At 40.0% G+C, this 23,944-nt stretch overlaps 2 protein-coding genes across 2 annotated transcripts; one reads left to right on the forward strand and one right to left on the reverse strand.

The window, feature by feature from the left end:
* Nucleotides 1-569: 569 nt before the first annotated feature.
* On the reverse strand, nt 570-5,152 carry TFPI2 (tissue factor pathway inhibitor 2). Its single transcript, XM_046668857.1, has 5 exons — nt 4,924-5,152; nt 4,436-4,618; nt 3,352-3,531; nt 1,726-1,896; nt 570-1,138 (listed from the first exon to the last, which is right to left on the reverse strand). The coding sequence occupies exons 1-5, from the start codon at nt 5,009-5,011 to the stop codon at nt 1,056-1,058; spliced, it is 705 nt and encodes a 234-aa protein (XP_046524813.1). The 5' UTR covers nt 5,012-5,152; the 3' UTR covers nt 570-1,055.
* Nucleotides 3,538-23,820, forward strand: LOC124243250 (guanine nucleotide-binding protein G(T) subunit gamma-T1). Its single transcript, XM_046668858.1, has 3 exons — nt 3,538-4,417; nt 19,045-19,147; nt 23,650-23,820. Coding segments are annotated over exons 1-3 (234 nt in total). The 5' UTR covers nt 3,538-4,415; the 3' UTR covers nt 23,779-23,820.
* The last annotated feature ends 124 nt before the right edge of the window (nt 23,821-23,944 follow it).

Here is a 23,944-nt window from a genome sequence, read left to right on the forward strand (position 1 = left end):
AATGAATGTCCTCGCACATACACCATTTTTTATTTTTGTCACAATACGTTTGGGAAAGATTTTTAAAAGAGACATTGCTCAAGCGAAAGGCAAATGCACTTACAATTTTGCAAAATCAGGGGCATACTTTTAAACATATTAATCTTGCCAAGAAAATGTAGGAATATTTTAGAATCTTTTTATTATAGAGAAAGAAAAAAACTGTTTACCTGGAATGATCATATTTATCAACAATAATTTATTAGTGGAATTTAAATTATTAAATTCACGCATGGCCTCTGGTGTAATATAAACAAACACCTTGAACAATAAAAAATTTTAACAACTTTAGTGGTCTCCGATCCATTACGTCTTAGGAAATAGTATAACAACAGGAAAACTACCAAAAGCCGTCTCTCTCTATGTATACACAAACATATACATGTGAGTGGGGATGGATTACATGGATAGATAAGAGAGAGAATTGCCCCCCCGAGGAGAACATTTTTGACTTTAATAAATTTACTAATTTTTAATTCAGTCAAAAAAGTTATTTTATTATCTTTTAAATGACACAATAAAAATGGAAGTACATTAGTAATGTCTACATAATAGCACTTTTAATATTTTTTACAGTGTTGGTAAATCTGTAAGTTTATCACTTTGGGCCTAAAATATAATCTAACTTTTAAATGCAAAACGAAATGTATTTGCTGGTCCTTTTTATAGTCATATGTGTTAAAAGAACATGATTATATTGTCTTATGCTTTTCAGTTACTATCGTCTTCTGAAATAAGAAAGAGCAACCCCAAGAACTGGGTGAGTCACATTTGCTTTTGTATCTTATGCACAGCGAGCATTCAACCTCATGAAAAATAGTTGAACAGTAAACTAAAAATAATAGATTCACATTTGAATAGCAGCTAGTTATATATAAAAATACACAAAAGTGACTTGTATCCATAAAAACTGGTGAATAAATCACTAATGATTCATTTACCCATGTTACCATATTATTCTTCAGCTATAACTATAAAGGCAATAATATTCATAAGATGACATATAGAAAAAACGATTAAAATTGCTTCTTCTGAAGTTTCAGGCTTCTATTGGCAAGGAAAAGTGTTTTCATCTTCTTATTCTTTTTCTTCTTCAAGCCTAAAGTCAACAAAATAAAAATAAAAATCATATGTCTCCAGTTTGTAGGCTAAACTATAAATCACCACATTTCTAATATGCTTACAAACTCATCTCATCTTTCTTTCTTTTTTCTTTTCTTTCTTTTTTTCTTTTTTTGATGAGGGAGATTGGCCCTGAGTTAACATCTGTGCTCAATCTTCCTCTGTTTTGTTTGTGGGATGCTGCCCCAGTATGGCTTGATGAGCACCTGGGATCCAAACCTACGAACCCTGGCTGCCAAAGTGGAGTGCACAAACTTAACCACTATGCCACCAGGCCAGCCCCCTCATCTTATTTTTAATGATTATAAAACAGTTTCACTCACGATTCACTCAGTTAATAACACTCTACCTTTAAAACACAAGGATACAGCTTCTGTCTCCAGATACTGTAGCTGGCCAGTATACGCATTTTGACAAAACTGATCAGTACTAAAGTGCTATTTATGCAGGCGTAGTCTAGAAATGGCAATATGCTATTAGTAAAATGGATAGATAAAAATATAATTTTCCTTATGAATTATTTATAAAGTTAGTTTAAAAAGTGAATAAGAGAAAATTCACTACCTTTGGCGCAAACTTGTTTGCAATCCTTCCTGTTAACAAAGTTATTATCATTCCCTCCACAGCCAGTATAGGTGAAGGCCTCACAGGCTTTGTGTCTTGGATTAAAATAATAGCGAGTCACGTTAGCAGAGCATAGGCCCTCATCTTTTGGACTGTAGCAAAATGATGGACCTTTACGAAAAAGAAAATAAAATTAGAAATGCAATAATACCAAATTTAATAAACTGTGATGATTACAGAAGTAACTGAAGAAAATCTAATCCCATAAAAGCTTCATTCTGAATCCAAAATATCATACTAAACCATTTAAAAAGTATGCCTCAAATTTCAAGAAAGCTTACATGCTATATTGTGTTAATTCTAAATTTTTATAAACTGGACAGAATTTCTCCTGAAGCTCTGTCCTTGTATCAGTTAAATGTGTAAAGAAATTAAACCCCAAAAAACAGATATGGTCAGGTAAGAATGGCCTACATTTCAATGAATGTGTATGACATGCTTTGGTGAAGATTAGCCCTGAGCTAACATCCACCACCAATCCTCCTCTTTTTTTGCTGAGGAAGATTGGCCCTGAGCTAACATCTCTACCCATCTTCCTCTATTTTATATGTGGGATGCCTGCCACAGCATGGCTTGATAATGGGTGTGCAGGTCCGTGCCTGGGATCTGAACAGGGGAACCCCAGGACACTGAAATGGAGTGTATGAAGTCAACCACTGCACCAACAGGCTGTCCCCATGTTGGTAGTTTTATTTTAAACGTTTTTTTTTTTATCAGTTCTCCTTCCATTATTAATCAGGAATACATGGATCTAATTCCCAGGTAGCTACTAGGACATATACTTTTACACACACAACATAAGAGAACACCAGCAACACATCTCCTTATTAATTCAAAATTTTGCTTATTCAACACAGTATAGCCATAGAGCTTTACCAAACACTCTGCCAAAACAAGTTTTCCTTGCTGTTGGATTCATTTATCTAAATGTAGGTGTCTCCACGGTGCCTGGGGAAAATGCCTGTATTGTCTCTCTCTACAAATATTAAATACTGCCCAAGGAACCCATCATTTCAGGGACTGTGGGCGGGGCGGGGGGGGGGGGAGATAAGAAATGGGAAGAGAGAAAAGAGGGATAGAGATCTTTGTGCTCCAGTTTGCAATAACTAAAGGATACAGAAATCTAACCAAAAACTTTAGAAAGAAACTTTCAAGTTTCACCATCTTAAGTCTGTATATATTCCACTATCTCGTATATACAACTGATTCCATACAAACCAGAGGTCATGGCAGTCATTAATGAATACTGAATTTTTTATGTATAAATTGAGTAGATGAGAAATAGTTCTAAAGAAACAATGCAGAAGAGGAAGCAAAAACTTGAATCATGGCTTTGTCACTTTCCAGCCCTGAGAGCTTGGCAAGCGAACTTCTAGCTTGTACTCTCGAAAGTAAAAATGGGGATAATAATACTTCGTCACAGGGCACTAGTATGAAGATTGGTATTGTACTATATGTGAAATCACCAGAACGCAAACCATGTTAATTCCACATCAAATTATCGATTTTTCACCCTAAAGTCTTCATAAAGAAATGAAATAGAAACACCATAAAAATAGTATTTACTTTTCTTTGGTGCACAGAAGCCCATACAAGTAGCTTCATCTGGGAACTGGTTCTCATTGCTGTGACACCCGCCAGATATGAATTTTTCACATGTCATGGAACTTAGATTGAAGAAATACTGTTTTCTGGGCTCCCCACACTGCCCCTCACTGACTTCCAACCGACAAATTTTGGGAACTTCTAGTAAAAGGAAGGCATAAAACAATGTTAGTCAAAAATTAGCCTTCTTAGTATTACTTTCAAAACTTTACTGTATTTTCATAAACAAGTGGCGGGAAAAGGCATATTTAATGCTGGGATAGTAAATCCCCCAAAAGCTGCCCAATAATCCAGTTATTTAGCTTTTTTAAACAGCGTCTCCAGAGCTGACTCAGCTATGATAAATCTTTCAAAGGCAATGGGACGACTCTGTTCTCTCCGGGTGTTCTGATTGTGTCTACATATGAAGTTAATCAAACTTATTCACAGGAAGACGCATTTTCCCCTGGCTCAGTTCCTTGAACGTGAAAGCCCCATGCTCTGTTATAGGCCCTAATAGATATAACAAACATAATTGAAATAAAATAGAAAACAGTGCCATGCATCTCCACTAATTCCTACAGTAACCCAAGGTATGTTTGGGTCCGGGAGACAAAGTGAGGTTATAATTAGCTAAATCGCACTTTAATAATAAAAAACTTTATACAATTTCAAATTGATGGACAATCGACATGAGGAAATGGTGTTCTCAAGGAGGCATAAAAACCATAGGTTTAGAACTAATGATAAATACAGAAAAGCACTTATGTTGCACCTAAAACATTATACCCTTGCATTATTATGCCCTGCGGTGAAATCTTTCCCTGAGCCCGCACAGGCACTGAGTTATGATAAATGCCAGTTAGGAGAGAAGAAATGTGTTAGTGGTTGTAAACTTGTGATTACTTTCAGGAAACTGAAAACCAGTGAGCCATGCTTAATGCTTGAGAAAACTCAGGCTAAAACTTACCGTAGAAAATGGGATCTGAAAACTTAGCTAAGTTACTACCAGCTCTCCCGTGCAAGGAGCGGCGCAAGAGTTCTGAATGTGAGTGCGACAACTTACTCTCTATCCTCCAGCAAGCTTCATCGCAGGCCGCCCAAGTTTCGAAATTGTTGGCGTTGCCCTCGCAGCCCCCGTATATGAACTGGCGGCAGCTCTGCGTGTACCTGTCATAGTAGTAGCTGGGGATCCGGGCTCGGCAGGGCCCTTCGTCCGGGGGCAGCAGGCAGATCTCTGCGTTGTTTCCTACCATCGGGGCAGAAGGAAAAACCAAAGAGAGGGAGGGGAGTCAGCCACATCTCAGGGAGGGAGAGGCTTCCCGGGGAATTCTGTCCTCTCCGTTTGGAGCAGAGGGGCCTCTGCAGAAAAAGAAAGTGCGAACTTGGGCGCAAGTGTCCCCATCGCACGGCTCTGCGGGGCGCCCAGCAGGGACCTGGGAGAAGGAGGGCGCAGAGATGGGGTGCAGGGGGCCCATGGCCAGCCGCACCCTGGCCGCCTGGTCCAGAAAAAGCCTGGCGGGAAGAGGGATTCTTGGACGGGCCGATCGATACCTGACGGCACCTGAGCAGCAGCTCCCAGCACAGTCCCCATGAGGAGCAGCGGCAGAAGCAACAGCCCGAGGGGGTGAGCAGCGTCCATGGTGAAGTATCCCAAGAAAGCGCCAGCGGGATGAGGGTGCGCAGCGTCCCGCCTCGAGACAGCCTGGGTGCCTGCTTTATGCAGGGTGAGCGTCCTCCGACCCCGGACGGGGCGGAGCGTGCCTGTGCAGAGCCTGGAGGAGAGGTTGATTCATGGCTGGCGTCTGTGACTCCCACTCTCGCCGCCCTGGCGCTGGAAAGTGTGTTGGGGGGAGGAATTCCCCAAGTTGAACCTGCCTCACAAACTGTCTTCTGTAGCCGGCAGGGATGACCAGATGGGGCATGTGTCAGTGATGGGAAGTCGACAAGCTAGAGGGAAATGACCTGGGGGTGATTTCATAAGGTTGCAGTTTGCAGCATCACGCTGAAGCCTGGATCCACATTTTGAAAGCACGAAATCCACGTATTTGAAGGGCAGAGAGAAAGTGTGAAGTTCATAAGGCCAAGGGAAGCGGGGCTCAATGCAGTGGACCCTTTAATTAGATTAGAAATTTAAGTACATGTGTATTTATTTACATTTATACATATATACATATTTCAATCGAGGCTAATTAACATTTAATAAAAGGCTCATAATATATCTTAAATGTACTGTTTGGTGAATTTTGACAATTATATACACCCTTGTAATCACCACTCCGGTCGAGAATTAGACCATTTCTATCATTGCAGAACATTCTCTTATATCCTTTCCCTGTCTATCCTTCTATCCCTAGACCGAGGGCAACCACTCTTCTGATCACCCTGGATTGATTTTGCCTGTTCTTGAATCTAATGCAAATAGAATAATAAAGTATTTGCGGTTCTGTACTTCTTTTGCTCCACTACTGTTTTTGAGACACAACTGTGTTATTGTATAGTTCGTTCCTTTTAAATGTTACGTAGTCTTCCAACGTACGAATATACCACAAATGGCCTATTAGTGGACATTTGTGTTTTTCCAAGTTTGGAAATATTATAAATAAAGCCGCTTTGTGTACACAAGGAATTTTTACTACTCTTGGGTAAAATATTTAGAAACTGCCAAACCGTTTTACAAAATGGTTCTATCATTTTACACCCCCACCAGCTATGCTTGAGAGTTGTAGCTATGATTTTTGAGCTGGAACATGAAAGTCCAAAGAGAGGTGGCTTTGGGGAATGCCTCCCCACACCTTTCTTAATGTCGGTGCATCTGTGAAAGTTCCCTGCTCCTTTGACATCTTAGCCAGAGTCTAACTTTTTATTTAAACAAAACAAATTATCTACCCTGCGATTTGACATGAAATATTAAAGATATTTTTGGAAAATATTTTAATGAGTTCTCTTGATAAGCATGTCTTCCCTTCCTCCTCTTTTTCCTTTTCTTCTATTCAATAGTCTCAAGAGAATAGTTATTCCTGCCTTTTCCTGAGGGTATTGGAGGGAGTTTACAGTTCTCTCCCAAGTTTCTGAGAATCCCAATCTCACAGTGGGTTAATAGTCTGGGATATTTTGCACACTATACCTCCTTGTGCTAGTTTTCAGTTATCCTCATGTCATGGCATAGAATCCTCTTCCTAGGAAAATGAACCTTGTTTGGAAATACTGAGAGTCACTTACGCTGTCAGACTATCTGTGATTAAGAATGGCAGTCAGGGGGCCGGCCTGGCAGTGTAGTGGTTAAGTTCATATATCCACTTTGATGGCCCGGGGTTCACTGGTCCAGATCCCAGGCATGGACCCAGCACCACTCATCAAGCCATGCTGTGGTGGCATCCCACAGGAAAGAGAGGAAGATTGGCACAGACCTTAGCTCAGCAACAGTCTTCCTCAAGCAAAAAGAGGAAGATTGGCAACAGGGGTTAGTTCGGGGCCAATCTTCCTCACAACAAAATAAAAAAGAATGACAGAATGTAATTACCAGAAGTGGAGGGTGGGAGGAGGAGGAATTGGAGGAAGGTGGTCAAAACATACAAACTTCCAGTTAAAAGGTAAATCAGTACTAGGGATGTTACGTACAGCATGATGACCACAGTTAACACTGCCGTACAATATACAGGAAAGTTGTTAAGAGAGTAGATCCTAAGAGTTCTCACCACAAGGAGAAATTTTTTTTCTTTTCTTCTTTCTTTTCTTTGTCTTGTTCTATATGAGATGATGGATGTTAGCTGAACCTATTTCAATAATCATTTCACAATATATGTAAATCAAACCATCATGCTGTATACCTTAAACTTATACAGTGATGTATATCAATTATTTCTCAATAAAACTGGGGAAAAAAAAGAATAACAGTCAGAGATATAAGGATATATGTTTAACAACCAGCTCTCCAGTAGGAAAAACAAAGAAGAAGGGCTGGTTTATAGAGGTTGCTGATTTCCATGGTGTAAATGCTCCCATCATGGCCAATTTCAAGCTGCTAGAGTTGGAAATAGATGGGTACAACTCGTTCCCCAGAGCCAGTGTGAGTTGGCTCCAGCACGCCATCAGCTGGTTTTGGAAAGACCCATTCATGGGAGAATCAGATTAGACCCTCCCAGTACCTCCCAAATATTCTTAGTGGAGAGAAATTTTATCAAACATTTAACCAGGATCACGTTCAGGAGAAAAGTTAACTCAACTTCAAACTTAGCTATTTCCATTCTTTTGAATATGATTGAATATGTATCTCCCAAATGGACTAAAATAAATTCAAGGACTGATGCTGAGTCAAATGTGTCATTCAGCATTGACTCTTATCACTTCTGTTCTTTGTAGTCAGCTGCTGGCACTTTTTGATCATCTTTTGCTTCATATAAAAAGAGGAATCTTTTGAAATAGGGCAGATTACTGTGGGAAATTGCATGATGCAATGGGAAAATAGACTTAAGAGGCAGAGGAGACCCAGTTTTTAGTCTTTGCTCCTTTGGACAAGTTATATAAACTCTCTAAGACTCGGTTTCCTTATCTATAAAATGGATATAATAACTGTACCTTACTAGTGTGTTATGAGGATTACAGGGAACGTGCTTAAGCACTCAAAGAGACATGCTTTAGCTCCTCACACACAGGCACCGAATCCACCCAGATCATCCCACGGCCCAGTGCCCACTGAGAGCCTTGGCACAAAATTTTAAGATGGAACCTCAACCACAATCAGGACACAGAGCAGCATGAACTGGCCTTGCAGGACTGAAACTTGTGACTTTGTTCCCATCAGCTCTTGTCTTTGGCTGAGCTCAGAGGCCACCTCTCTGCCTAGGAAGGAGTGGCACAATCAGACATCACTTTGTGATGGTCTCTTCTGGGGAAGGGAGCTTCAGGGTTCTCTCACCTAGAGCAGAGTACTGAGTCCGCTCAGGCCTGCTGTGTAGCACATGGAGTGAGAGGGGGTCCAAAAACCAGGCTTTTCACCCCTCTGTGGGGTAGAGTCTGTAGACACAGATTGAAATCCATGTTCAGAAGTACTCTAGAAATGTTAGTTTCCTTCCCTTGTTCTGTGCCAAATAGGGTGCATCTTTAACACCTCCATGAGCACTGAGCAGGGACGGGGAAGAAGGAGAATTGAACAAGTGGGGTAGTTAGAAGTTTGAGGTTGTCAAGCCAGGTTATCAGGAAGGAAATTACTCCTCTTAATTGAAAAACAGTTGAGTATTTTTTTGTCCATAAAAAAGATATCTTCCAATATAAGGGGAATCTAAATTTCCTGGGACGACTATAAATTACTGAATTTATCCTTAGGACCATGTGGAGGGAGCCATGTTACTACCACAATATCCTCCTTAGGGATGTCGTAGTACTTCTGTCTCCTTAAACCAATGTCTGGGCCAAAGGTTACTACATAGCTGAGAAAGAAAATTCCTTTATCCAAAGTCAACAGGAAGTACAAGGCTGGAGGGAACTGGGAAGAACAGTCACCCAGATTGATTCGTCATTGCTGTACCAAGTCACAGCTTTGATGACTGCGGCTAAAGACAGAGGCTCAAAATGGTTTGGAGTTCTGTAAAATTAGGCATGAAGTTCTTATAATTTGAATGCTGAAAGAAACTGTGAATACATCTGTTCCAGTATTTTCATTTTACAGAGTTATAAATTGAGACCTAGAAAGATAAAATGACTGGTCGTGTTTATTTACCTTAGTTGTTGGTAGACCTGAGACTAGAAGAACCCAAGTTCTTGATCCTCAGCCCTGTGTTCTTTCTAACATACCCAGACCCGGGCTCTTTCTTAGGGTAGAACACTAAACACTGAATCGAAACACACAAAAGCTACAGTGAGTTCAGAGCCTGTGTGCATGGGTCAGATCCCTGCCTCTGTTCTTTCTCCCCCCTTGGCGCCATAGCAAATGGATGTGAAGTTGATTTGGAACACAGTAGCTGCTAGAATTTCCAAGCCTTGAGCATGATGTTCTACCCTCTGAGAGCCCCACAGGCTTAGAAGGTGACCATGAAATTTAAGGCAAGGATTGAGGCAGATGGTCTTCGTCTCTGTCAGACACTTTAGAGAGAGGCAGCATGTTCAGCTTATGAGTGAATGAGAATTAATTTTTCCCACTGATTTGGTGATACTTATTATATTTGTAACACTTATTATATAACATAGTCTCTTAAGGAGCTACATTATAACTTCATCATAAACAGAATTCTTGCTGCCTGTTAGTTTAAGGTCTCTCAAAATAAAATCTGAAATGAGTCCAGCTGACAGTAACAAGTTTACACATCTGCTAAGAAAGGCAGTTAATCTCTTCTGAGAGATAAGGGGTCACGAGGTTTTGTTAGAGCTTAGGCAACCTTCACCAACTAGGCATTTTTCTAGCAAGTTGGGCCGCATAGGACGTGTTTACTCTAACGCGCCCTCTGTCGGATACAGAGTGCATTTGTGAGTATTATATAACAGGTGGACCCGCTTTAAAGGATGAGACAATTCCTATGCCTGATTTTATTATTCTTGTTCCCCCTAGGGAGGATAAGATAACAGAGTATGTGATGTGTCTCTTACTTGGTCATTCTTTCATTGACCTATTTAAAAAATAAGCAGATTAAATAGTTAAAATGTGCCAAATTTTGTGCCAGGTGTTTGGGATACAGAGATGAATAATCACATTAGGGATCTCACAGCATAATAGGGTAGACACATGAACGCTATATAACACTGCTGCGGTATAGTGTTCTTAGTACATATTAAAAATGTGTACCAGGTTCTATGGGGCCATAGAGGAGGAAACAAATAAAAGTTAAGCAATAGCTCAAAATAAAATTCAAAATAAAAGCCAATCCACGCAAACATATCCAACATTCCATCTCCTATGCCTGTGGGATACAGAGTCTCATTCCATCGTCAGCTGGTTGCTTTGCTTGGTTATTTTAGGAGCTACGGTTCTAGCAAAGCATTACCTTCCATAGGAGGGCAGAATCTCAGAAAGCCCCTTTCTCTTCTTCCTAGATGTATGTTCCCTCAAATGTCATGCCTACATGTGATGCAGACCATCTTTTTTATTGCTCATGTTTCTGCATATTTAATCACGTAGAGCACCCAGAAGCTTGGGACAAATTTTGTACTATTTTAACCAAGACCTTTCCGGCACAGTGCAGCCTCACTGCCTACCGAGAATTCTAGCCTGGTTTACTAATCACTGGAGAGTGGCATGTCAAGAATGAGGAAAGCAAGAAAGAATTTTCCCTAACTCCTGTATACCATGTCGGAACCTCAATAGCAATAACTATAAGAATGGATACAATGTTTGTTGAGAGTTTGCACTGTATTTTGAGTCCATTAGCATATTGAATCCCCTGTAATAACCACTTGAGGGAGATACTTTATTCTCCCCACTCTGCAAATGAAGAAGCTGAAGCTCTAGACAGATAGGGATGTGGCCAGAGCTGTACAGCTCGCACAGGCAGTCTGAATCCTGATCCGCTGGGCTCACTCACTGTGTCCACATCCTTTTCTTCCACATTGGTGAAGATCAAAGCCAGGCTCATACATAACACGTGTTCATGATCCTGCTTCAGTACTGGACAGCTCTATCTCAGGTTTCCTTTTTACTCAAACATAAAGTTTATAACTGAGAACAAACAGATAGCTACAATTTAAATACATTGCTATAATGCTCTAAGAGAAACATCTGCCAAAGTTGATAATCAGATTAGAGAATTGAGAGTATTAATCATGGAAGTCCTTATTTTCAGGGTTATATTTAGCAGAAAGGAATAGACCTTGACCTTTCAAGTCTAAAGACATCTTTTCTTGCAAAAATATTGTCATTTTTATGCTCTAGCCCAAATCTCCTGTTAGTTATACACTACTTTCTAAAGTGCCATAAACCCTCCAAATGTTCATTTATTCTAGCTTTGTGTGGAAAAGCTTTTGTATCTTAAATCACACAGAGGGAACAGCCTGCCATTTGGGGGCAGGGGGAGGCAGTAGCTGCAGTTGGAAAGTGGCATACATCTCCTAGGACACCCACTCTTCTTTTTTTCTCTTATTGGCTATTAGCTGAGGGAGAAATTTAGGTGAACTGAAAGGTCTGTATTAGGAGAGAGTTGTGTACACTAGCCTGGACTACGTATACTGAACCAGCCATAGAGAAGGCTGCTCCTACTGATCAACTGAATCTCCCGTATTCTCTATCCTCCTTTCTGTCACAATGGAAGTTATTCCCTGGTCCAATCAGAGGCCAACCCCCTGGCTGCTGCTCTGGTCCTTCGCCCTCTCATCTTCTCAAGGACTTCACTCCTCTGTCTCCTCCACACCGTCAGGTCTGCTCCTGTCTTATCCCTCAGCACATACACCCAGGTCTTAATAATTTCTGCTTGGAGTGTTCTATCTCTGATATTTTTCACCCCAAATTTCAAGTTCATATTTGATTCTACATCCTTTCCTATTAGGGCCCCACTTCACTGCTCCCTTTGCCAGCAAAATTTAGCAGAAATGTTATCTGCACCCTCTGCCTCGACTTCCTCATCTCTATTTTTTCCACATTCTTCTCCAATTAAAATTCCATACTGGGAAGAGGATGAACAGGAAGTGCTCTTGTCAAGGGCAACTCATGTTGCCACATCTTACTGGATCTCTCAATAAATGTGACACCCAAGCCAGCTGTCCCTAAGATCACCAAAGACCATATTTTCCCATTTATATTTTGTCTAACCTCTCAGCAGTATTTAACAGTTTCAAATCCTTCCTCATTCTTGAAATGCTTTTTTTTTTGGTATTTATGATACCACATTCTTCTGGTTTTCCCCGACCTAGTTGACTACTCCTTCTCAATCAATCTGGCCTCCTCCTCTGCCTGCCCATTAAAGGGTTGGCAACTCAAAGCTCAACTTTGAGAACTCTTCTCTAACTGTACTCTCTTCTTATGTGATTTCAAGTATATATACATGAAAACCAGGTACACACACATATACATACATACACATACACATATACATATATTTGTGTGTATGTATATAGTCTTGATCTCACCTCCAAATTCCAGAAACTTATATCTATTTAACATCTCCACTTGGATGTCTAATAGACATCTCAAACATTATATGTCCTAAACTGAAGTCTTGATCATATACCCCCAACCTTCCTTCTTTCTGTAAATGACACTTCTACTTAGATTCTCAAGCCCAAAACTTTGAAATCACTCTTTACACCTCTCATCCCTTCATTGCCCAATCCATCAATAGTCCTGTCAATTCTGTCTCCAAATCACTTTTTTTTTTTCCTGAGGAAGATTAGCCCTGAGCTAACATCTTCCTCCACTTTATATGTGGGTCACTGCCACAGCATGGCTGACAAGTAGTGTTAAATCCATGCCTGGGAATCAAACCCATGAACCTGGGCCCCCGAAGTGGAGTATGTAGAACTTAACCACTACACCATGGGGCCAGCCCCCCCAAATCACATTTTTAATCTGCCCAACTCTATGTCCATGGCTACCAATATAGTTCAAGTCTGTCTGTTCTTAAGGTACCATTACATTAGATTCTTACCTAAACTCCCTGTTTCCACTTTTGTTCCCTACTCAACCCCACACAGCAGAGTATTTTGAACAAATTAGACCATGTCACAACACTTCACTTCTTCAAAATGAAATTAAAACTTTCCATTAGCTCCTCATTTTATTCCTTACCATTCAAGTCAGTCAGTCTGAGTGACTCTGTGTGATCTGACTACTGCCTCCCTTACTGACCTCATCCCATCTCTCTCTCTTGGTCTTACTATCCTCAAGTTACACTGTGTTTTCTATTTTCCTAGTACAACAAGTTTGTTTCCACCTCAAGTCCTTTGCATGAGCTGTTCCTTCTGCTTAGCCCTTCTCCCTGCATGAAATGCTCATCTCCTGACCTTTGCTTCACTGTCTCCCTCCTGGCAGTTGGATCTTGGTCCCACAGGCTCTACCTCTAATCAGTCTACATGATGTTGCTCCACATCCCAGTCGTCCCTTATGACCTTGTGGTATCACAAACTATCTTTCTAGCATTCATCAGTTGAAGTCACTATGTTTATTCATTTTATTTTACTTGTCTGATCCTCTCACTATGATGTAAGCTCTGTGAGAGCAGGGAACTTACCTGTCCTATTCACCATTGTATTCCAGTGCTAAGAACAAGACCTGGAAAGGAGGATCTCATACATGTCTGTGGAATAAACAAATTACTTACTATCACCAACCCACCTGGCTCAGTAGAAACAGAGAAACAGAATTGCTCTGGGGAAGAAAGTGAGTTGTCATAGAACATATCTAAATGTCTATAAGCCACCTGTACCTTAAGAATAAGCTAACAGGTTGAGAGAGAATGGTATTTATGTAACAAAATATCAATAGATACAAAAACAACTGGCTTCCAAAAGCCAAACACGATAAAACTTGTGATCAACCTGATTGCATGGAGGAAAAAAACCCCAAAACGCAAACTACTTTTTATGTGACAGAAAAAAACCCTCAACTGAAAAGAATGATTTATACAGTGATGAAGAATAAACACAGTAAGAGATTTAAAAAAGCTGATTTTGCTTGCTTTTTCAACCTTTAGCAATCAAGATGCCTGGAACATGGTAGTTGATAAATACATGCTGAATGAATGAATACTTGTTAGCTGCTATCATTTCATTGGCCCAAGTAAAAAAAACAAAAGGAAAAAAGAGTAGATACATAGACATAACGTGTTAGAGGCATTGTATACAAGTGGTCAGCACTGTGTCCAGCACACAGTAAATGCTCAAAAGTTGTTAGCTAATATCATCTCATTTAATCCTCATCACGACAAATCCACTCTCCTGTGTTATTTTCGTCTCTTCTCTCTCACTTTAGGGTGCTCCAGCGTTCAATCCTCTGTTCTCTTTTCTACTTACCTTGGGTGTTCTCACCTGTTCTTGTTCACGTGGTTCTCTCCCAGTTCTGGCCTCTCCGCTGAACTGCAGACTGCTCGTTCAAATGAATGTTTAACAGGCATCTCAAGCTTGCAACTCCCCTTCTCACAAGCTTCTCAATCTCCATCTCAAGAAATAACAAATCCTTTCTTGCAGTTGTTCAAGCCCAAATCATTGGAGTTATCTTCACTTTTCCCTTTCTTTTTCATTTTGCATGTGACCTCTCAGCACATCCTATCCTCTCTACTTTCAAAATATATCTAGAATCTCTCCACTTGTCCCCACCTCCACTTTTATTACCTTGACTTTAGCCACCATCATGTCTCAGCTTAATTACAGAAAAGGCCTCTTCCCTGCCCTCACCCTTGCCCTCTATAGCCTAGCCTCAAAATAGCTGCCAAAGTAATGCCACTAAAATATAATGTCACTTTGTTACTTAAAATGCTCAAAGATCCCTAAGTCACTCAGAGTAAAGCCAGAGCCTTTACAATGCCCTGCAAGACCTACATGACCACTGATCTCGCATACTATTCTTCCGCGTATTCTCTTGGCTCCTTGTGTCCATACTGGCTCACTGGTCCCCTTGCACTTACCATCTCCTGGAACTGTCTTCCCTTAGATACATACGTGGCCCACCCATTCATTTCTTTCAGGCTGCCACTCAAATAGCTTCGTCTCAGAGAAGCCTTCTCTCAATCATCTGAACACTTCTCTTGACACTTCCTGTTCCTTCTCCTTCTCTGTTTTATTTTTCTCCTTAGCACTTATCACTATCTAAAATTTGGTACAGTTTATTTTTTATCTTCTTTACTATCTCCCTAATTAAAATGTAAGTTCCTTGTGGGCAAAGTTCTCTAATTGTTTTCTCTGTTCTACCCTCAAGCATCTAGAATAGGGTCTGGCACATAACAGCACACAGTAAATTTTTGTTGAATGAATGAATAAAATGTTAGCTGTTATTTTTTACAGTCCCAAGTATAATGTCAAGATGAAAAAGATGGTACAAGGTAAGAAAATTATACCCATATGATTACAAGTTTATTGTACATAATACAGTGAATCTTTCTGAAAAAAATGTATCAAACAATGTTTAAAAATCAAAATATTTAAACTGCTAGCAACATTTATATTTCAAAGACTCTGTGATTGCTTCTCTGTATAAAACAAAGGACTTTTAAAAAATTATTTTCATAATTTTCCCCCAATACAGCCCCTATAAGTTAAATATTTTGTCAAGTTTTCTTACTTCAAAATACGCTTATCTGAAATGTGTAAAACTAAACAAAACAGGTAGCCTTTGAACTTTACACTAGTTCATTTTAATTCTAAAATAAATTACCAAGAAACCTAATGGAAACTCTCAAAGACATTAGTGAGACACTTGGGCTACTCTACATAGTTCTAGCCTCCTAACATCCCTCACCTCCACCCACGAAATCCACAAACAACTTGATATATTTGCAAAGGGCCCCCTAGGGGGCACTGTTGCCCCCATTGAGAACCAGTGCTCTATGGATGGAATACTTCCTTTCCCTCCTCTTCACTGTTTTTGGACCTTAGCTCCTCTGATGGTAGTGCAGAATGGAGAAAGAGGTAAAGGGCAAATATCTTCTGCTTAACGGGGGTATGTTTCTCCCCGGGGTTAGCTGTAACTGCTACCTTAGCCTGTTGTTTTGAGTCTTGAGTCCTCCTTTTATATTCTGGTGAAGGTAGGGGTGGGGATGCTCGGTAATAGGGCCAGTAATCTGATCTAGCCCCTCTTAGGACTTCTCGTGGAGATGTGGCCCAACCTGACGGCTTAGATATGAGCGGCCCAGGTTGGGAGCAGGGGGAAGCTTGGGGATAGAGAGTAAATTAGTTGAGGTTATATCTGAATCCTTTTAAACCCTTGACTTCAAAACAACTTTGAGCATCTGAACTCTCCATGAGACGATATATGCTGCCCTTCTCTGTGGGTCTGGGTGTCCTTGAGGGAAGTGAGAGTTGTGATCCTCACTCTTTAAATTTTCTCATGCAAGACATGTGGCATCAAATTTGTCAAGCATTCTCGAATTTTCTAGGATTGATCTCCACCAAATGAAGTGTGTTTGACTTAAAATACTATTAAACATGGTGAATCACAGCATTTTAGAGTTAAGAAATCATTTGTTAATAAAATGAAGTTAAATGCCTTGCACTTTTCTCTATGTCTAGGTATATATTTGTGACATAGCTTGCAAGTGTCTTTATCAACACTTCATGATTCTCTTCTGTATACCTAACAATATACAGGGCAATAGGCAGTAGTAAGGAGATAAAGTTACAAAAGATATGGATGCTCTTATAAAGATCCTTACAATCTACAGTGTCTTAGATTTCTTAAAAGTAGAGCCTAAGACAAGGATCCTTGTCTAAGTGATTTATCGAGGGTAAGCTCTCAGGGGAAACCTCTGAAGGAAGGAGGAAAGGAGGATGAAGCAGAAGTTAAGCAAAGGGATGGTTTCAGACGTCTAGCTTCATCCTGAACCTATGGGGAGTTCTGTAAGGTTCTCGATTACACCAAGGCTTTTCAGCCCAGAGGCAAGTGGTGTGGGCTGTTAGAACCCTACTTCAGCCAGCTATTTGCCACAGGTCACCCACAGGGGCGAGTTGAAGGTATAATCTCCAGACATCACCAGTTGAAGTGATTCCCATCAGCCAAGGACAAACCCATGCAGAAGGTTTGCCCTTAACAGTCAGCACCTGCAGCTGCTGAGGGACGAATACCTCACCCTAGAAAGGGAGATCTGGGCAGGGCAGCACCATCAATGTCTACGCATGGTTTTAAAGGAGCCAAATCATGTCCACATGATCTTGTAAGAGCACTTATAAAGCCACCTGTCAGCAAGTGACATGTAAGACAGCACGGTCTGAAAGTCTAGAGGTACAGAGTAACATGTACTGAGTGCTTGCTCTATGCTACATACTGTTATGCAGTCTTTATTCCTCTCAAGAAATCCATAACGTAGGTAATATTATTGCTTCTATTTCCTAGTAAACTGGGGCACAGAGGGGTTAAGTAACTTGGTCAGGGCCGTACAGCTAGCAAGTGCCAGGGAATGATCATTTCATTAGCAATAATATGGTATGGTTTCTCTGGAACAGAGAAGATGAAATTCTAAGCCCTACCCCAAATCAACACCTCTTAGGTTAGGCTCCTATTTTAACAAGTTCCTAAAGTGATTCTTATGCACACTGAAGTGTCAGAGCCATGGCCAATTGGAATATGTTTCCCAAGATGGAGAAAAGTTATACAAAGGACAATATCAACAGGTAAAAATCATCAGCAGAAATAGATGTTTGTGAATTTTATAGATATTCTGAAGGAAGTGAGAAGGAAGGTAAGAATAAAATTGAGATGGGCTCTCAAATACCAAATGATATTTACACAGGAATAAATAACCTTTCTGTTGTCATATTGTTTCTTAAAAAAAGAACAGATTGGCAAAAATAAAAAAGTACAGGAAAGACTAGCGTTGGTTACCCATAGGGTGTTCTTTCCTACCTCTGGGCTGGCCTGATTAAACATCTGTCCCTAAAACTAAGTTAAACTACCTCTTTCCCAGAGAAGAGTAGGTATTATAAAATTTGGAAAGGAAATAACGTTTCTTCAAAGGTTTTGGAAATGAAAACAAGGAAATATATACATACAAGTAAATAAGTTAACTGCTAATATATGATTAGCAGAGTATTTTCATGTAGATGTATAATGTTAAATTGTTCTCTGAAATAGGATGTAGCCTGAATATGTCTACTTTCATAAAAATACATTATTATAAAAATTGGACCAGGCAAACAAAAAAGAGAGAGAGAGGATCAAAAAAGGAAAGATTATAAACATGATGCCACGTGGCTACAATGAAATATTTTCCATTTCATACGGGTCCCACCAGGTACTGAACCATCTTTCCCAATGCCCATTGATCTAATGAAGGACAAGAGACTGCTAGGGGTGCAGAAGAGTCTATTCTTTTATGATGTACATCGATAGATCAGACTCACTATGTGCCCTTTAACCTGCTGTGGTTGCATCATTGCTATCCAATTCACTGTGACAGCTACACACAAATTCCAGATATTGTTTGGAGAAACACTTCTAAGTAATATGCTAGTTTATTTCTGATTAGCAGTGTTGTTTGTTTGCTATATTTCTATTCTGTTGGTTCATATTTCAATCCATAATTTATGAAGAACTTATAGTAACCCGTTGTATGGTTCTCTGTTAATGTGAGTTTATAATAGTCTAGTGATTTAGGGGCTTAATGAGCAGTCCTCAGAAATGACCTCAAACTAACTTAAATGGCATGAATCATATGGTGAAGGGATTTGGAGTTGGAGATGAGGGTTGGAAACCCAAATTTTTACACTGTGCAAAAAAGCAGGGAGAAGGAAGAGCTTTGGGTATTTAAGATTTTATACTGACTAAACTGACCTCTCCCCACAAACCTACTAGCAGGTGTTTAGAGTCAAGTGCTTGGTTTAATCATATTAATAAAGATTATACAGGAGCTTTAAAATCCCAAGGCTAGTGTGCAGTGCTAGAATTGCTCAGAGCATTCATGAGAACTCGATTCTCATAGGAAGTTAAATCAAAGAAAGAAACAGTTCACTTAGTAAGTTAAGGGCTGAGGCAAGGGTTGGCTCATGTTGACTTGAATCGAGTCCAGCAATTCAAATGTATGAACTAACCTTCCACCTTTTTGGTAGGCAAAAGATGCCAGTGATCAATATTGAGGACCTGACGGAAAAGGACAAGTTGAAGATGGAAGTTGATCAGCTCAAGAAAGAAGTAACGCTGGAAAGAATGCTGGTAAACTGCTGCTCTGTCTTGAATTTTAGTTTAAGCTAGAGACACTGGAGGATGACCAGGTTAGATACCATTGAAGGGGAGCAGACTGTGCCACCCCAAAATATGCCTCTTTGGCACAAGGATTATTTAGGCTGATTATTTTTAAGAAACAGCAGACACAGGAAAATCTCTGGACACCAAGTAAGTAGAAGTTACCCTTTTGGAAGAGACATTTACATTTATATGGGAAATCTCCATTTGTAAGGGTATCTCCCCCTCTGTACCAGGAAGAGAAGGATGACCAAATCTCTAGAAACTCCTATCAATGCAGAAGGCAAGGACTTAAATCTGCTTAACAACCTTACGTTTCTTTCCTGTGCTTTTCCTGGTCACCTCTCATCACTGACTCCCCCACCTCTCAACATCTTCTTTCGTCTTTAGCTGGAGATGGTGTTTAAGGTGGTGTCTTGGGCCATTTGGGGGAGTTACTCAGTTTTCCTGGGTATCTCCCATGTATACAGGAGGTATACATGTTATTAACCTTCTATTTGTTTTTCTCCTGGGTTAATCTGCCTTTTTTATTACAGGGATGCCTAGGCCAGAAGCAAAAAGGGTAGAGGAAAAATTACTTTTCCTCCCTGGCACCATTCACTGGGAAGGCTTAATGTAGCTAAAAATAAATTGTTCACATAAAAATTAATCAGGGATTGGGGCTGCTCGGTGGTGTAGTGGTTAAGTTCACACACTCCACTTTGGCAGCCCAGGGTTTGCAGGTTCAGATCCCAGGCGCAGACCTAGCACCGCTCATCAAGCCACGTTGTGGCAGCATCCCACATAAAATAGAGGAAGACTGGCACAGATGTTAGCTCAGCAACAATCCTCTTGAAGCAAAAAAAGGAGGAAGATCAGCAACAGATGTCAACTCAGGGCCAATCTTCCTCACAAAAAAAAAGATTAAGGGATTAGTGAAGAATACGAGACAGAGACCATATTTAGCAGAGCAAGAAAGTAAAGCAATGCATATAGCTGTTTCATTTTTACTCTTTTAAATTGATAAGCTTCTCTTTATTTGATTTATTTGATATGGCTCAAATACTTTTAGCCAAGACCTCATCCCCTTCAGCACTGTCATGGCCAGTAATGAAGGAGTACGTTCTATTCCTTCTTTGCCAGTAAAAATGAGTTCAAGCCCAAGAACTCGCTGGTTCCTCCTATAAACATCTGACAGATCTTGGAAATGGTTACCAAGAGTTCTCCGCCTTTGGAAGGAGCAGAAATGGCAAAGAAATAAAAGTTTCCACCAAACAAAATGAAGCTTGGAAAAATGTAGATATGTATTTTAGATCTCTTCGTTTTAGGAAAGTTAGTAGAATAAAAACTCCTCCACAAAAGATAAGAGTATATTTTATGTTTCTTTTAAAAACTCATTTTATCGGGCCAAAGCGAAAAAAGGAGTTTGCATTATTTTCATATTTTGCTGAAAACTCTTACTCCCAATAAAAATTGGAATCCTGGCTCCTTTTCTGTTTATAATTGTCTCAAACTTCCCTGCTGCCCCTTCCATACAGGCAAAACATGTTTTGCTGTCAAGATAAAATTAAACCTATAAGCAGCACAAAAGCTTGGAATACACACCAAAAGTTAAAATCCTTATCTTTATAACTTGGAGAAAATAAAATAAACTTTTGAGGTAAAGGAGAGTTATTTTCTCTTCTTTACTTGAAACTTCCAAAAGCTGTTTTATTATTTCTATACCCAGGATTGTTGTTTTGCAGGCAATTTGGTTATCTTTATTTCTATTACTCACTTGTGGCAAGCTCACCTGGGAATCTTTATTTTGGGTAAACATCACATACATCTCATCTGTCAGGTTTTGGGTTTCCTTCTCCCTATTACTCAATGTCTCCTTGGTCTGGAAGTCAAACTAATTTAATAGACTGCCAAAACTCTGCGCGCGCGCACACACACACACACACGCGCGCACGCAGAACTTCCAGGTCCTGAACCCATAGCTCTGACGCAGCATGGCATAATGTCATTACCATATGGTTAAGTGGATAGACTCTGGAACCATACCCCTGGTTTAGATCCTGGCTCCACAACTTTCTCCCTGTGTAACATTCACCTAAGTTATCTAACTTACCTGTGCCTCTATTTCTTATTCTGTAAATGGGAATAGTAACAACACCTAATTCAGACGGCAATTGGGAGAAATAAATGGAATAGCATGTAGAAAGCTTTGAGAACAATCCCTAGTAAATAGCAAGTGCTATCTATCATCATTTTTTTAATTAGTATTGATAACTACGAACCAGAATGATTTATAATATGCCTCAACCTATTTTGCTGTCAAGGCACTGGTATTGTCGGAGTAAGACAACTCTTTGCATCCAGTTTCTAAAGCTGACAGATTTGCAATGACTATAAGTCAAAGTAATAGGCAAAGACTAAAGACAATCTTTGCAGTAATAGCTAAAAATACCTACCATTTGACTGAGCATCTATGGCATGCCAAGCACGTAATGCAACCAGTGCTGCTCTTCCTATTTCATAGAGGAAGTAGCTAAACCTTAGATGAACTATCTAAACTAAAGATACACACGTAGCTGGTAGGTGGGCAGAGAGGAAATTGAAACCTGGGGTGACCTGAATCCAATGTCCATGCCCTTTCCACCGTGCCAGGTAATCCTGTATTAACCTATATATACTTATAATAAGCTTTCCTGAAATAATTTTTAAACACATACACTCCCATATGATCTTGGGTAATTTATTGCTCCTCAGATCCTGAGATCCTAGCCAGATACCGTCAAACCAACCCTTCACTGACTCCTGAATTAGACAGCAATTTAAAGATTTTATTTTTTTCCTTTTTCTCCCCAAAGCCCCTCCGGTACATAGTTGTATATTCTTCGTTGTGGGTCCTTCTAGTTGTGGTATGTGGGACGCTGCCTCAGCGTGGTTTGATGAGCAGTGCCATGTCCGCGCCCAGGATTCGAACCAACGAAACACTGGGCCACCTGCAGCAGAGCGCGCGAACTTAACCACTCGACCACGGGGCCAGCCCCAATTAGACAGCAATTTAAACCTCTGTTCCTGACAGCTGGTTGGGGCCAAAACAGCTGGTGTTTGGAGAAGGAGGAAAAATAGTGAATCTAAGTTACTGCATATTTCAAAAGTGTGTATAAACTCCAAGTAGCATCATATGAAGGAGCCACCTGACCAAGGCCTTGCCCCAGCAGGAAATAATTTGTTCTAATATGTGGATCATGAGTTTGCAAAATTGTGAAGTAATCTTGAATTTTATGTCTAATGTTGCTTGGAATTTGCAAACAAAAATGGCAGAAAGTAAAGATTTTATTTTTTAAGAAACCAAATAAATTAGTTAGATAACTTATAGAATGGCCACTTCCATTAAGGACTGCCAAAAATGAAATAGTGTTCATATCATAAATGGTATATTAAGTGAAAATGAAACAAGTTGAAAGTTAAAAGAAGTGAATAGTTTGATCCAGTGTATATATGCATGTGCACACACACACATTTGTATTTACATATGTATAGAATACTGCCTCTCTCTAAAAGACGTGTTAAATAGTACGTTAACAGGTTCTGCTGAATCCATTAAAATACTAAAGCATGATTTTTCCCAAAGTTGTTAAATGGTGCTGATAAGTGAGGAGGAAGCTCATAAACAAAACCAATGATTCAGTTCAGCAAATATTTATTTATGAGCACCAGTTAAATGCAGGCTCTGTTCTAGGTGCCTGGGGTACATGTGAACAAATCAGCCAAAGGTCCCTGACCCTTTGGAGCTCACCTCTACTGCACTATCATGATCAATCATTGTAGATGAGTTTAAAATAAAATTGCATGTGCATGCTTCTGAGAATCCAGGAGTGGTGAGAAGCCTGGAATTTAACAATTATTCATTCCCTTTGCCTTTACAGGTCACATTTTTAGAGTGAGGAAAAAGAGTTAATCAATGTTCACTCTGATGACATTTTTTTTTTTTCTTGGTGAGGAAGATTGTCCCTGAGCTAACATCTGTGCCTATCTTCCTCTATTTTTCATATGTGGGATGCCACCACAGCATGTCTTGACAGTGGTGTGTAGGTCTGTGTCCCAGATCCAGGCCTGGAACCCTGAGCTGCCAAAGCAGAGTACATGAACTTAACCACTACACCACTGGGTCGGCCCCCACTCCAGTGACATTCTTGGCCTGTGTTGCCAGCTCTGTTCTGATCCCTGGATCCTGTCTCCTTTACAGAAGCTGGAGGCAGTGTCTGCTGTGAATCCCTAGCTGGAGTGTGGCCAGTTGTTTATCCTTTGCCTGGAGATATCCAGGAGGACAGGGGAGGGGGCAGCTATTTCTTCTTCTCTCCTAGAAAGTACATATGCATTGGGAGAAAGAATCACGTTGAAAAGATAGAACGCAAAAAATTATTGTAATAAATACATCCTAGGATTCTGCAATATTCCATATTAAACAAAAGAGTCATCTTTTTCTCCTTTCCTTTAAGGTATCCAAATGTTGTGAAGAAGTGAGGGATTATGTTGAAGAAAGATCTGGGGAGGACCCACTAGTAAAGGGCATCCCAGAGGACAAAAACCCCTTCAAGGAGCTCAAAGGAGGTTGTGTGATTTCATAAGAAAAAAAAATCCTTGGAATATCTTGAGCTTTAATGACAATACTAATTTTTGGTCATATATAATACTATGAAGCATGTACATGAATTTTTAAACTTTTAATAAAAATTGAGATGTGATAATACGTAAGTCTATGTTTTCTTAAAGTATTCAACACAGGGTTTAACG

The sequence above is a fragment of the Equus quagga genome, chromosome 8, assembly GCF_021613505.1.
Source record: "Equus quagga isolate Etosha38 chromosome 8, UCLA_HA_Equagga_1.0, whole genome shotgun sequence".
In the NCBI taxonomy this organism is placed as follows: domain Eukaryota; kingdom Metazoa; phylum Chordata; class Mammalia; order Perissodactyla; family Equidae; genus Equus; species Equus quagga.